This window comes from Aphelocoma coerulescens, chromosome 1 (genome assembly GCF_041296385.1).
Source record: "Aphelocoma coerulescens isolate FSJ_1873_10779 chromosome 1, UR_Acoe_1.0, whole genome shotgun sequence".
In the NCBI taxonomy this organism is placed as follows: Eukaryota; Metazoa; Chordata; class Aves; order Passeriformes; family Corvidae; genus Aphelocoma; species Aphelocoma coerulescens.
Genome location: NC_091013.1, coordinates 76692519 through 76707788, shown reverse-complemented (window position 1 = coordinate 76707788; position 15270 = coordinate 76692519). Strand labels below are relative to the sequence as shown.

Below are 15270 nucleotides of genomic sequence, written 5' to 3'. Positions count from 1 at the left end.
ATTTGTTAGAAAGCAGTTCTTTATTTTTTAACTTCATAGGATATTGACCACATATTATTTATAGAAACCACAAGTAACATTTTACCATACCACCCATTACGTCTTTTATGCTTTAGTTCAACTACTCTGCAGATTTTCTCTACACATTTCTTCACTATATTAATTAAAATACCTTTTTAGTTATGCAAATCACTTTCCTCAAACTTGCATCAGCATAAATTATTACAACTTAAAATTTTACTTTAATATCCAAAAACTACAACAGCCAGTACATTTTGCCAAAATATCATGTATTTGTTTTCCTTTTGAACAAAGAAGATTATCAGATTTTTACTCTCACAACATCTCTGTTGACATTAGAAGTCCTTTCTCAATCACATTTTACAGGACTGCTTTTCTATTCTCTTCTGCAAAATTAACACATTTCACACTTCAATGGAATATGACTACAATGAAGAGTCACTCAAATCACAAAGTCTGAGGGCTGCTTCTTTCCAGCTATGCTTACCATAGAAGCCCTGGCCACTGGTATCCTGATCGTTGGGCAGTGTCACGAGCACACTTTGCTTTGCTTTTAAACAGCTTGTAGGTTATTTCAGAGTACAAATGTACTTTCCTTTTAAAATAAACCTTTGGGTTGCTTCAGAGTATTACTGACATCAAAAACTAACCCATTCTGCATGCAACACTGTCCACTGTGGGAAAAGATGTTTCCTTTTCAGTTCTTTGTTCTTTCAAATTTATGCAGCATTCCCTATTTCTTGCGCACACAGGCACAGAATTTTCTACTTTCTCTCTACCACTAATTACTACAAATTTATCATTTCCTGTTCTTTGTTCTTAAGGCATAACACTCTACTTTCCTCAGTGTTCTTTTAATTTTTCTCCATAGCTAGTTGTGATTATTGCCTTTCCTGAAACTGGTAGTACTTTTAAAGTTCAACATAGCAAATTATGATTCAGTATCATTTGACAACTGCAAAATCTTGACAGAAAGTCTTAGTAGGCCGTGTGAAAATACAGATATAGAAGTTCAAACTCTGCCAAACAAGAGCCATTCATATTAAAAGACCTGCAGTGATGGTATTCTTGACTGACAGGCCATTTCTCTGAACAGAAAAAATCTGCACTAAAGCAGCTGTGGGAAAAAAAGAAAACCAAGAGCATTATTATTAGCCTCTGCACTTTCTTGTGCTTATACCTTCAACCTTCTACACAGCAGAGAGCAGAAGGTGAAGGTTTTCTCACCTCAGAAGTTAATCCTACAAACTGGAATGTCAATTCCACAAAGACTTGTAAGCAATTTTAGCTCCTGATTTTTCAGGTTCTAAAGATGAAAAATAAATGCCAAATTTCCATATAATTGATAAAAAAATTAAGCTTCTGGTTAAATTCAGTCACGTTTTCCAGCATTTTCATAATCTATTTAACCATCATTATGACAGAGTATTTACAAATGTTTGATGCATACCACCAGTACATAGATCAGAAATACCATGCAATTTACTTACACATGGAAGCACATATTCTGCTTTACAAATTACTTCTGACTCAGTCTGTCAAAATATGACACTTAAAAGTGAAAAATTACACATATCAAAGAATTAAATCTACCTTCAGAATTAATACCACACAACAAGAACCTGAGTACTCAAACCAACATGTTCTAGAGTTCAAGTCCTACTAGCTCTTGTAAAGCAGTTTCAACACAACCTTCTCCTGCAAGAGTATATGGACCAGTAAGCTCATCCTTCCTGCCTTCTTTCTAACTCCTACACAATTAAAACATGATATTTTATTTCCTAATGACTGCTTCAATACATCTTTAAGTTTGACTTTGTGCACCAGGGATACAAAAATAATAATTTTAGGTTCTGATGCCTTAGAATCTTCATTGCATCTTTCTACAGAATCCTGTGATGCAATCTCATTAATATAATCAATATTCTTGGCATGGCATGAACTTAGACCCACACTGCTCAGAGCAACAAAAGGCAGCTAACCTTTGAAAATACGTACTAGTGAAAAAAAACACCTTCTTTTCATACATACTGAAGAATTGAGAAGACTAAAACAGAACGAATACTTGCTTATCTCTAGAGCTTGGAAAATTAAATGTCGGCAGGTGACTAAGAAGAAACGTAACTATCTTAACAAAATTCTAAGTTATCTGGTACCAAAGAGGTACTCTGCTAACCAAACTGTGAGGGGGGAAAAAACCTCCTCCTACACTAAAAAATCCCACATTTCCCCACTGGAATAGCAGCCCCAAATGTTTTACTGGCTCTTTAATGGAAGGAATAATTCTCTCTTTTTTCATATAAAACTGGCATTTAACAAATATTCAAAAAGAAGAATACATTTTCCTTCATGTTCTCCTTAAAAGAAACCCTAATATCCAAAAACATACCTAAGACTTTTCCCATGTTTTACCATCAAGAGCTTTTCTATCTCAATTAAGAGACCACAGTCACCTTGTTTCAGTTTAACATGTAATTAAGACACGAATTTAAGAAAAAGTAATCGCTAATCTTGCCCTCACCTAACAGGTGAATAAATTTGAAGGAAATTGAAGAGCATGATTTCTGGAACTGGATCATTAGCACTGTTAAATATTAATAATTAGATAAGACAACAGGAGAGTTATCCAACCTGTATCTTAAGCAGTGTACCTTAACCATCATTACAAATCTCAGTCCCGCATACACACAAAGCTACAATGTGTGTCTAACTGCCAAGGGAGGGTGGTACTGTGTACTGACAGCAGTATTCTTGCATCATATTAACATGCACATTCCTCACCTGTAACATACACCTGTGCTTACAAGGAAACTTAATGCATCAACATTTTTTCTTGGAAAATAAATCAACAGTTGTCATTTCAGGTGCTGCAACAACTACCTAGCATTTCAGAACAGTTTTCTATGTTATTACACTCTGTGTAAGACTTCACGCTTTTTATGTTATTACATAGTTATGTTTTCACATTATTATCTTCTGCATAAGACTTTATACTCTGTACAAGACCTTATAAAAACAGCATGGCTCTACACTGGAAGCACATGTGCCTATTCAAGAAAAACAGGCTAAGTAAACTTTTTCCTAAAGACAAATTTAGGAAGTGAAGAAAACAGACAATCGCCTCTTTTTCAGTTTCTTAAATAATTTCTGCAAATCATCAAGGAACATGTGCACAGAAAAATATTCCTTCCTTTTTCTCAGTTAAATACATTTAATTAAATAGTGGCCAGCAAAATGCCCAAGTATACAGCTCAACAGGCTACACAAAAAAAAAAAAATCTGTGACAAAACAAATTTAATACTAGTAGATTATCTGGTTTTACCTTGCCTCATCAGCATTAGCTGATGCTCATGTCTAGCTGCTTCCATTTCTGCCTCTAGCTTCTCTTTGGCTTCTCTAATGTTCCTGTCAACCTGTTCACGCTGCTGCTTTTCCATCTCATCAAGAGCCTTCCACCGTGAAGCATACTCAAACTCAAATGTTCCAGGCTGAGCAAAGCGTGGAGGCTGTTCTCTTTCCCTAATAAAAATTTTGCAGTAAAAATGTACAAAAGGACACATTTAGATCAACAGCTGTAGCAGCCAGAGAATGTATAAACAATCACTTCAAGTGCAGATCTGACTTTTTATCAACCTGTCAGATGACTACATGCTTAACCAGACAAAGCTTAAATCAGACATTAAGACAAGTAAAAAGACTATTTTCCAAAAATTGTCCAAATAAAGATTCTATTTATTTAATTTTAAGATAAAAAATTGTATTGACATCAGTACAAAATACTAAGCTGCAACACTAGATTACCTGTGTTCAGCCTTCTATTCATAAAATTCAATTCATAAAACCAGTTATTTAAATAAATACCAAAGCTTACTATACAGCACAGAATATTAGCCAGAATCTGTAAACACTAAAATGAGCCTGCATTTCCCATTCTAACACTAATATTGTACCTAACAGTGACAAATTTTTAAGAAGTGGTGTTCTACAGTCTTACCAGAATAAAGATTTTAGATTGAAGCAAAATGAATGATGAATTATAATATTAAAATTAGTATTTTCAGATTAGGGGACTTGTATCTCATGATCGAGATTCACTTTCTCATGTCATGCTCAAAGTTTTACCTGAACTGTGGAAGCTGCAAAGATTTACAGGCCAGGGAGGCTGAGAACAGTTAAGGGGCTATGCAGAGAACATAAAGATCTGTGGGTATTCAGAATCTCTGCAGGATTAGACCACACCCCTAATCCATAAAAGACTATAGTTTGCTGGCAACAAGCTCCCACTGACTGCAGTGTAGGCCAAGAATCTCTCTACTACAGTAAATGCACAGAATGTTAAACCAACAAGCCAAGTCTGAATTTTACTGTGATTAGGAAATTTGAGTAAGTCCTGTTTAATCCTTTGACACAAAACAGCACAACATACAAAGCACTACTTCCTGCTACACAAACTCAAAAGTAAAAATCAGTGTATATTTACAAAGGTAACTAAGTACATAAAACACGCTTTAGAAAATAAAGCTAACCAAAACTTACTTGTGGTATTGTTGTGTTTTTTGCATTAGTTTCTCTGGGAGTCCATCCTCATCATCAAATTGCTCCATTGGTTCTACAACAACTGGTCGAGGTGTTCTGGAAGACATTTTCAATTTAATAACTGAATCATTAATGAAGCAATTACAACTTATTTTAGCATTATGAAGAAACACTCCAGAAAGCTAACATGCAATTCCTGTGCCTTGTCTTAAATCACAGAATTCCAATGAATCCCAATTTTAAAAATTACATTTGAAAAATAATTGTTTCTATGCCCAAATCCAGCTACTCCGCATAGAAACTACAACTTACTTGACACAGTTCTGTTTGTTTTTTTAAAATACCAAAACCATCTACCAATAATTACAAAATACTGAGGAAGGAACTACCTTTTTGTTTTCATCAGTGAGGCACCAGAGGCCATGATTGTACTGGGAAAGCAACAAATCCAAAACAGAACAGGACAACCTATTCATATTTCTACTGACTTTAACAACTTCGTTTTGCAAGTTACTCTACAGCTGAAAACAGTTTGGTAATTTGGTATTAATATTACAGTGATAATTAGAAAAACATTTCTGCTTAAGTTATCTAAAACCCATTCTTTGAATAACCATAGGCTCACAAATCAGAATCCTAATTTATCTCTGAAAACAATTTCCTTGAAATGTAGTAAGGAGAGGCAAGCATGAGCCAGTACTGCCAAGGAGAGCAGTGTAACAACTCTGAATTGTGTAAAAAGCTCTCTGCATCAGTCTTGGGAGCAGAGCTTACAAAACACAGAGCACTAGAACACGATTTTCAAAACACCAGCACTCATTTATTATGTTCCATGGCTTTATTTCACCTTGCAGATGTTCTCCTACTGCCCCAGTCACCCTCTGAAAAAAAACAAAACAAAACAAAAAAACCAAAACAAACAAACAAAAAACAAAAACACAAACAAAAAACCCCACCAAAACCAAACCAAACAAATAAATGACCCCCCAATATATTTTATTCTGGGCATCAAGTTTAGATTAAAAAGATGAAGTCTGGAATCACAGGGCACAACACAGCAGCTGTTTTTTCTGGTGCTATCTGCATGGCAATTGCTGACAAGTCTGCTATTTAAATACAACTGAACTGTGGTGCTAACAAGCTATGACGTAAAACAACAATGTCAAAACACTAATGTTTTGAATGTCTAGTTTTGATACATTTATACAGGAATTGAGAGATGTTCTGATCAGGCAAAGAGTTTTCACTTAAAAACGGTAAAACTTTAGACTCTGAAGGAAAATACCAATGTAGATGGCAGCAGATTCATGCAACTTTGCATTAGGGAACATGTCACCTAAGCAAGAAAATGATCAAGTGCTTTTTATTCACTCAGGCCATCGTTAGATGGTCATTTCAATTCAACTGATCTATCCAGCTCATAAAACAAGAATACCCTTCCCTCATATCCCAGCTTCTTTTTCCCTGCCACATCTCTCATGCCAAGAATAGTACCCATGTAACACCGATCTACATTACTTCCCTTGTTTGGCTCACACTTCCATTCAATTACTAATGCCAAGAAAGCCACGGAGTAAGAACAAATGGCTGGCACCTCCTGATAACAGTAAAGATGTATTGAGATTAAATTTACTATGTAGCCACCAAATCAGTTCAGTAGCACACAAGATTTAAGAAATTATCACAAGAAATTTGAGTTCCAGACCCCTTATTCACCTGCCATCTGCTCCTGTCAGCATTTTCTCCTGATTTATTCTCTGGTGGACCTGACATCAGCAAGCACCTTCCTGTGCTTAAACAGACTGCAATGGACCCCCACACGAATTAATGCTTTTCTGTTGTTTTAGCAAGCACAAGTGGCTTATGGAAGTATCATGAAGTTCTCAAGCAGATAGAAGAACAGCACAGCCAGGGCAGGAAAAGAACTCCAAGTTACCCAATTCAATGGCAGCGAGCTTCCATGCTGTGAAACCACAGCCTTATTTTCCCAATGAGAATCAGAAAAATAAAAATAACCATAAATATGTATCATTTCATGCAGCTTTTAAGAAAGCGTTCAAAAATGTCACTTGTGACTGTGTTAAAGTACAGCAGTTAACAACCCTCTCTGGCAAGTAGAGAAATCTGAGATGCAAGAGAAGTGCTATTTGCAAGCTTGCTTGTCCTTGAAATACATTGTTTTCCAAACATCACTAATATCAACCTTTTCCGAATCTCAGTCTTCATTTTAAAGCAACGAGAAAATCCTAGCCTTACAAGCCACATAAATTTTTGAGATAGAAACACTTTCTTTAGTTTACAGAAATATCAGCAATGTCATGCACTGTTTTGTTAAGAAACAAAGGAATATTATTTTGTCACTTTGTTACTGGGATCAGGAAGAGTACAACCAATGAAAATAAAGTCTTAATAGAAAATGCCTTACTATATAGAGAAGGAAAAGTAATATTGCATATAAAGAAAAAACCCAGAACTTTGCTCTCAGATTCTCATATGGTAATAAGAAATTTTATAAACAGTAAGCAGAGAAAGATGGTTTTCCTTAAAACAAACAAAGAAAAAAAAAACAAGAGTATTTGTGGTATTCATGTAAAACACCTGAATTTCTAACCTCATGGCTTTCAGATTTTGAAAACAAAGTAAGAAATAGGGAATATCATGAACGCAATTTCTGCTCACATTAGGAAGAGCAAAAATTATTGACACAACCGGTGGGGACCCCAGAAGGGACTTACACATCAGTAAAGCAGGGGCCATTAGAGCCCTATACAGCATTCACTGATTCAAACAAACACCTGTGAACTTACGTTGTAAGCAAGAATGCCCCATCACTGCATCTTTCCAGAGCTTTCCGTGCTGGAGGCTTTGCTGCAAATTCTACGAAACCTTTCCCTGTAGCTCTGCCACGATCATCCACTACAACGACTGCTCTTTCCACCGGCCCGAATTGTGAGAACGCTTGTTCCAGCAGCTCATTGGAAACCACAGGTGACAGATTCTTCACAGTTAAAGCAGCTCCATGGGTAGCAAATCGAATTCGAAGTGGTCTGCTCTTCAAAATAGTACCATCAAGTTCTGCCTTTGCTATTTCAGCCAGAGTCCTAGATTCCTTTATCAAGATATAAAATATTTATTATCTTTTATTTTCAAAGACAACAAATATCACTTCTGAGTGCCCCCCCCCTCGAAAAGTAGCAAAGTTGTTTTCCTTCACCTGTGCACATTGGCATCAGGATCATTCAACTTTTTTCCCCCAATCAAAAAACCAAACCAACAACAACAAAAACCCCAACACATAAACCAACAAAGTCTCTGCCCTCTGACTGAAAAAAAAAAACCCCATTCATTACCCTTTATGGTTTATTCTAAAAAACAACATAGGCGCAAATTTTTTGCTGTGCATTAGAGGACTTAACAAATTCTCATTATGATGGTGCTGCTCTATAAAGGTCTTGAGTTGAAAACTTGATGCTTTTCACGTTTACCTACTCAATTCTTCATCCCTAACTCCACGCAGCAGGAAATGGTATTCAAAGATTACACTACAGGATCTAAGGTGTTTTGGGTTGGGTTTTTGTTTTGCTTTTAAATAAGTGAAAATATCGCACTTGCTCTCCGTGGATGTCCAATTCAAATTTCATCAACAAATAATGAAATTACCTTCTTTGCTGATGTATTCACTCTTCTCACATTTATGGGCTTTCTGCACCCCCATCCATGAGACAGTGTAAATCAACAACTACCTTTTTTCTCACTTCAAAAATCTTCACCAGGTTTGATACCTGCAATCCCTGACATTTAAAGAAATTCTTCTTTATATCTTTCATCACAGTTCAACCGGCTAGGCAAGCTGTTAAATATATATATGTGTATATATATATTCCCTACACGTAATGGAAGAGGGAAGTTCACATAAAAAAACTCTACCTAATCTCTATTACACACAAAACTGAGTAACGAGATGTAAATATATCGCACTTCCTCCAGAAAATTGCTATTTCAGGCTGGGGAATTCTCAGGGTAAAAGATGCACGGCAGAATGCCATAAATATTTTAAGACGACAACCAAAAACAGGAAAAAAAACCCCTAAGCAGTAAAATATATGTAAAAATCATAACTAGACACCTAAAAGCACTCTAAAGCTATTCCCAGAATGATACAAATCGGTGCATTCTAAACAGAGCAATCATGAAACCTGATCGTGCACACTAAATTAACATTTAAATACAGTATCATAAACTTTTCGGATGATTCCTTTTTTTGCATGTTTAACCAAATACTGTATTACCCCTAAAAATCTAGTCTTGTCTGGGCACAAGTAATTTAAACAACCCGCGGTCCGCAACCTTTGCAATTCTGTGATTTTATGTTCTGTGCTCCCGATGTGCGAGCAGCGGTATTTGGAAACAATCCCGTCCAGTCTTCAAAAGTAGCTGCATTAAGTGCCATGGGGTGAGGCGGGACCGAAACGCCAGGGGCTGGGAGGGCTACTCTGGACGCAGGGGTCTGGCTTGGATGTGTAGAGGCGAACAGGGGAGGGGGGAGAAGGAAGAAGAGGCGGGGGAACCACCGCTAGCAGCGAGGAGGAAGAGAATGAGAGGCAGATGTTGCTTTTTTTTTTACACCCGCCGAAAACGAGAGGAAGGGGCGGGGGACAAGGGACCGAAGCCACCCGCTTTCAGAGACAGCCCCAGGGTGACGGGGCAGCCCCAGGGGCCGGCCCGGATCCTCACCAGGCGGATGAAGCCGAAGCCACGGTCCCGATTGATGAAGACCTCGCTGGGCTCCCCGTAGCGCTCGAAAAGGCGCTTGAAATCCTCCTCGGTTATATCAGTAGGCAGATTCCCCACGAACAGCCGGCAACGCTGCGTGTAGCTCTTCTCGCCAGGTTTGAGAAAGCTCTTGATATCGATGGTGAACCCAACCTCCTGCTCCTCATCTCCGCCACCTTCTTTGCTCGGCGCCAGAGCCATGGCCGCCGCCGCCGCCTCACTCTCCGCTTCTAGGCCGCGCAACCCTTTCAGGTTGCCGCCGCCGCCGCCACCCCCCACCATGCCCAGCGGCGCCGCTGGGGAGCTGTTTTCGATCCGCACTTGCTTCAAGTTCCTATTCGCGGCCATATCCGCTCCTTCCTCGCGGGTTCTCCCTCGGGGGACGCGGAACCGTGCTCAGCAGCCGCCGCCTCCGACCCTCAGCCAGTTCAAAATGGCGCCGCCCCTAACCCCGGCGATTTGTGCCAGCCCCGCGGGAAGCCCCGCCCCCCGGCCCCGCTCCCGCTCACGGCCGCGCCTCCGCCGCTCCGCCTCAGCACCGGCGCGCGGGCTAAGCTGCTCCGGGACCGTGGAGATCCGTCCTTCCCTCCTGCCTGAGGGTGCAGCCGTCTTGTGTTAGAGCAGTGGTCTCCTCAGCCCGTCCCCAGGCAGAGGAGCCCCTCGCTGGGGCGTCTCCCGAGGGAAAGGCAGCCGGGTGGGATGCCCTGGGGGGTGTCTGATCGCTGCAGGAGAGGGAGGCAGGCGTGACACAAGAGACACTGAGGCGGCGGCGGGGATAGCCGGGGGACTCAGAGAACCACAGAATCAATCAGGTAGGAAAACACCTCTTGAGATCATCGACTCCAACCTGTGGCTGAACACCGCCATGTCAAGCAGAGCATGGCACTGAGTGCTGCGTCCAGTCTTTCTTCACGCACCTCCACAAACAGTGACTCCACCACCACCCTGGACAGCCCATTCCAGAGTCTAATTACCCTTTCTGTACAGAGATTTTTCCTGATGTCCTACCTAAACATGCCCTGCTGCAACCTGAGGCTATGTCCTCTTACCCTATCACCTGTTGCTTGGGAGAACAGGCCAACCCCAACCTGGCTACAGCCTCCTTTCAGGCAGCTGTAGAGGGTGAGAAGTTTTCCCCTGAGTCTCCTTTTCCCCAGGCTAAACAACCCCAGCCAGACCCCTCCGCCGCTCCTCACAGACCCTGGTGCTCCAGACCCTTCCCCAGCTCCGTTGCCCTTCTCTGGACACGCTCCAGCTTCTCAGTGTCATTTCTGAATTCGGGGATCCAGAACCTGGCACAGCAGTCGAGGCGTGGCCTCAGCAGTGCCGAGTACGGGGGCAGGGTCACTGCCCTGGTCCTGCTGGCCACACCACTGCTGATGCAAGCCGGGAAAGACTGTCCGGGCACTGTGGTGCAGCGTGAGAGGACCTGTGGACAGAGAGGGCAGTAAAAGCATTCACCAAGGCAGATGTGGGAGACAGATATGAGTGAAGAGAGGCCTTATTACACTGCTTCCAGGACAATTTCTTACAGAGCAAGAGCTTTCATTATAAAGGGAATTACTTTCTTCTGAGAGAAGTGAAGTCAAACATTTCCTTCCTCGGGCACCCCTTCTTGTAGCAAAGACTATGGATCTCCCTCATGTGCAGCACAAGACTGTGGTTTGCTCTCCTGCCAGATGCTCAGCTGCTTGGTTTGATTTGTGTGCTTCAACCAGTAGTACAACTAGTGCATGGTTTCTCAGAATTATTTGTTTCATTAATACAACTCTAGCACTGAAAAAGTCCAGACCATCTTATGAGGTTAGTAGTTACTTCAGCTAGTGTGTGGCATATACTGTTATTTGGAAAAATCAATATCAAGCATGATATTCAAGAACAAATTAATTCTACAACAGGCATGAATGTGTTGCTTGGGGGTTTCTTTGTCTATTGAGGAATATTTTAAGTTCCTCTGTCTTGTTGTACCACTTGAGGCACAACAAAGATCTCAGTCCCTTTCTTCCTATCTCTGAGCTTGCTCAAGGACCTTGAGAAGACACAAGTTCTTCTCTTTCTGAAGCAGACTTGTGGGTGTAGGGCATCAAGCTAAACACAGATTTCAACCCCTGAAATTCAGAAAATACAGGTGATAAGGGAAGGATATCTACTCACAGCAAAGGCAGGAAGTTGGGCACTGTAGGAACATGATGGAAGCATTAGAGTAGCAGTATTGGATCCCTAAAGCTTAATCATCTTGACTGTCCAAAGAACAATGTTTTTTCGTATATTTAGGATTCAATAACAAGTGTTAAGACACAAGTGTTAAAAAAGGAAGCAACTTACAGCAAACCAATAGCTTTCTAAAATGGGTAAGCATGAAAAGAGAGTGAAATATATGTTAGAAATTATGTGACTATACACTGTAGATGTGTACTCATCAGTAGATGGGAAAAAAGGAGATGCAAAATAGTCTGGTTGTTAAGTTTTTACTAATGTAGTTTAATAAAACTGTCATGGTTTTCAAACAGAGATTTCCAAATCAGGTTAGTAGTAAAAGCTGCAACCATTTAAATACATGACCACAATTTCCTGCGTACTATAAAAAGGTCAGTAGGAAGAGCAAGAAGTGTTTACAAATTCCATGCTATTCTTACTTCTCCTTAACTGTAGCAATATCTCAATATCTCAATAAAAAATGATAGTTCAGTAAAATAGAACAATAAAATTCCACCTTCCAGAAAGAAGGAAATATATCTGAAAGTATATATATACTTAATGTGCTCATGGATCCATACATTATCTTAATTATTCAGATTCACAGTACAACCATAATGCTTGCACTTCTTTTAGCATTTTTGAGGAGCTATTTGCACATGCCCTACAGTCAAATATTTAAGGGTAACATACAAAAAGAACCTGGTATCTGCTGTTTCAGTCACTTCCTCACCTTTATTTACACATCACAATTTACTCAGTCATCAGAAGAGCCCCAGACAGTTTTATCTCCCTAAGTGCCCAGAGTCTTAGTGGCTTGGTGACTGCTACACCTTGCCACTGACACCAGTTAACCAATAAATATTTTTGAAGGAGAAAAGAGGGTCCCTTAAAATTCTTGTTCCAATGTTTTCCTTCTGCTATAAACATCCACTGAAATCTTTATGGCTTACTAAATCAAAGTCATATCATGGAAAGAGATGTCCTAGGCTGTTCCAGACACTCTCCATAAGTTTGATATTGTTATATTTAATATTTTGAATGCAGTTGAACTACATGAATAATTTCAGAAGAGTGGGGGAGAAACAGTTAGAATCACAGGGTAATTTGCAGTCATTCTGTAATTCTTGAGGGGTTTTATGGAAACCTGAATTTATTCAACTTGGCATTCAAAAGGCCACAACAGACAGCATTGATTTTGACTAACAAAGTTTAGTTTTACTTGGAATTTAGTTAAAGACCTTAAAACAGTCATGACTTCTTCATTTCATGAAAGGAAATGAAATCTCGAGATTTTAATGAAAATAATTTCATGAAGTTACAGCCCATTTTACTGCACTTCTTTTCTTTCCACTCCATTTCATTGTTTTCACTTAATTTCAGAATTTTTGTTTTTTTTCAATTTCATTTCATGTCGTTATATTTCCTTTCCTGTCTTTTCATTTCACTTCATTCCTTGATTTCTCATTTAATTTCGTTTCATGAAATGAAAATCCCTCATTTCATGAAACGAAATGAAATATCAAGATTTCAAGCAATATCATTTCATGAAGTTTTGGTTTGTTTCACTGCATTTCATTGTATTCCATTTATTTGTTTTCACTTCATTTCAGAATTTTCTTTTTTTTCACACTAACCTTTTAACAAGCTTGGGGCTGCAGCTGACGTGACCATCTCTGTGCAAGGCCCTGGGGTGAAAGGTGTTGAGGCAGAAATGTTGAGGCCCTGCCATGATCCTCTTGGCATGTGTTTTCCAGCCCCCGTGTTCCTGGAGCTGGAGGCTCTTTACTCTCCCAACCCTAGCCCTAACCCTAGTGGCAGCTTGGCACTGTTGCAGAGGTCCTCATCTCCATAGGTGGCACAGACGAAAAAGTGTTGAGTCGGCACTGCCTTTTCAGGTGCCAGTGTCCCTGGAGCTGTAGGCTCTGCAGTTCTCTGAACCTTAACCTGAACCCTGAGGGCGGCTCATTGCTGCTGCTGAGATCCCCACCACCACGGCTGGCCCAGATGCAGCAAGTGAAGAGTGAGTAATCTTGGTACCCTGCCATGATGAAAATCCTTCATTTCATGAAAGAAAATGAAATCTCAAGATTTCAATGAAAATCATTCTGTGAAGTTACAGCTCATTTCAATGCACCTCCTGTCATCCCAATTCCATTTAATTGTTTTCACTTCATTTAAGAATTTTTGGGGTTTTACAATTTCATTTCATGTCATCATATTTCCCTTCCTGTCATTTCATTTCATTTCATTTCATTTCATTTCATTTCATTTCTGTCTTTACATGTACTGCCAGACTCTCCTTACTTACTCGTGTATTGTTTTGGATTATCATCTCACAGATGGTTTTGTATTTAAATTTACTAGCATAAATACAATATTCTGCATATGCATGAGTACCTATAGTACAATCACTATTCCCTTATTGATAAGAACGTTTATTGGCAAAATGAGGGAACAGAATTGTGAAAATCAGCAGTATTTTTCATTTTGTCTGCTACAGAGACTGGTTATGTTTGGTGTATGCTAACATGCTCATGCTATCAGGAGTTTTGGCTGTATTTCCAAAACACACACCATCCAGCCACACGCCATGTGAGATAGTCAGAAGGAACTCTCCTAGCCTTTAATATTCTATATCATAGCATTACTTTCCTACCAAATATCTTCATCCTGTTGAATACCAGGAATGCATCAGACCTCTAAAAGGAAGCCATGAGAGCTTTTTATGCTGCAAAATTGAAAATGGTACACATCTTGATCTGCAAAGAAAAATCAGGAACTATTTGTAGTTACCCTTGCACAACTTCAATGTGATTCCTCAGATGCCAGCACTCCAGTGCTGAAACTCTTCTCAAAAGGCAACTGTAGCTTAGTGCTCAACACAGCTCTGGACTCCCAGGTTTATTTCCTTTTACTTCCTATAATCTGCAATGAGTCACGGTTAGGATCAGTACTTGTAATTCAAACTGCAGTGGTATGTCATGACAGAATGTATCAGGGAGCACTAGAACTGAGAGGCAAATTAGGGCACAGAAGAGGATGCTCTGTTCGAGAAACCAAGGGAAAACACAAAATTCTGCACTGAAGAAATAGGGAATGAGATAGGCAGATAGGTTGACAGCCTGAGGCTGGGATCCTATCCAGAATTGCAAGGCCAGGGAACTGAGGCAAACCTCTGTGCATGACCTGACACAGGTGGGAGCTTAATCGCTTGCCGTTAAAGACAGCGTTTGCCTTCAGTATTGCTCATGGCAATATCCGGGCAAATTAACTTTAAGGTAGGTATTGGTTCTCCACTACTGAGCTTTTCTTACAAACTCCAGTTGGCTAAGAATATTAAAAACTGTCATAGCTGTGCCAGCAAGCCTGATGGTGCAAACATAACGGAGTGGAGGAAGAGGAGCTTAATGCAATCTGAAGCAGTCATGCATTCTTTGTGATTGCCTGGGGATGACCTCATTATGCCACTAATGGCGTACGAGGAGTGATTACGAGATCATGTCGTTGCAGTGCCATCTGGTGACAAATACTGGAATTATCACTTTAATAGAATAATTCAAGTGGAAATAAACATCACAAACTTACAACCATATCATCTCTCTGGTTCCAGATGGACAGCACGACTTGGGTTTTCTATTTTTAAACCTGGTGGGAAAGTCGCCTTTCTCTGTTCTCTTTTTTTAACACTAGCAGAATTCCGCAGCATTCTTTCATTATTTTTACATTGATTGAAATGTACA

General features: G+C 39.8%; 1 protein-coding gene across 11 annotated transcripts in view; it reads right to left on the bottom strand.

The window, feature by feature from the left end:
- The window catches only part of PSPC1 (paraspeckle component 1), a 59082-nt gene extending 49340 nt beyond the window's left edge, over positions 1-9742 (bottom strand). For all 11 annotated transcript variants that reach the window (XR_011150722.1, XR_011150721.1, XR_011150728.1 and 8 more), the window contains exons 1-4: positions 9293-9742; positions 7366-7667; positions 4559-4654; positions 3345-3541 (exon numbers count right to left, since the gene is read on the bottom strand). Coding sequence is in view for 8 of the 11 variants with exons in the window: in XM_069014106.1 (XP_068870207.1) it covers positions 3345-3541; positions 4559-4654; positions 7366-7667; positions 9293-9679 (982 nt within the window). In the remaining 3 variants the exon portion in view is untranslated. The remainder of the gene's footprint in view (positions 1-3344; positions 3542-4558; positions 4655-7365; positions 7668-9292) is intronic.
- Positions 9743-15270: the final 5528 nt, after the last annotated feature.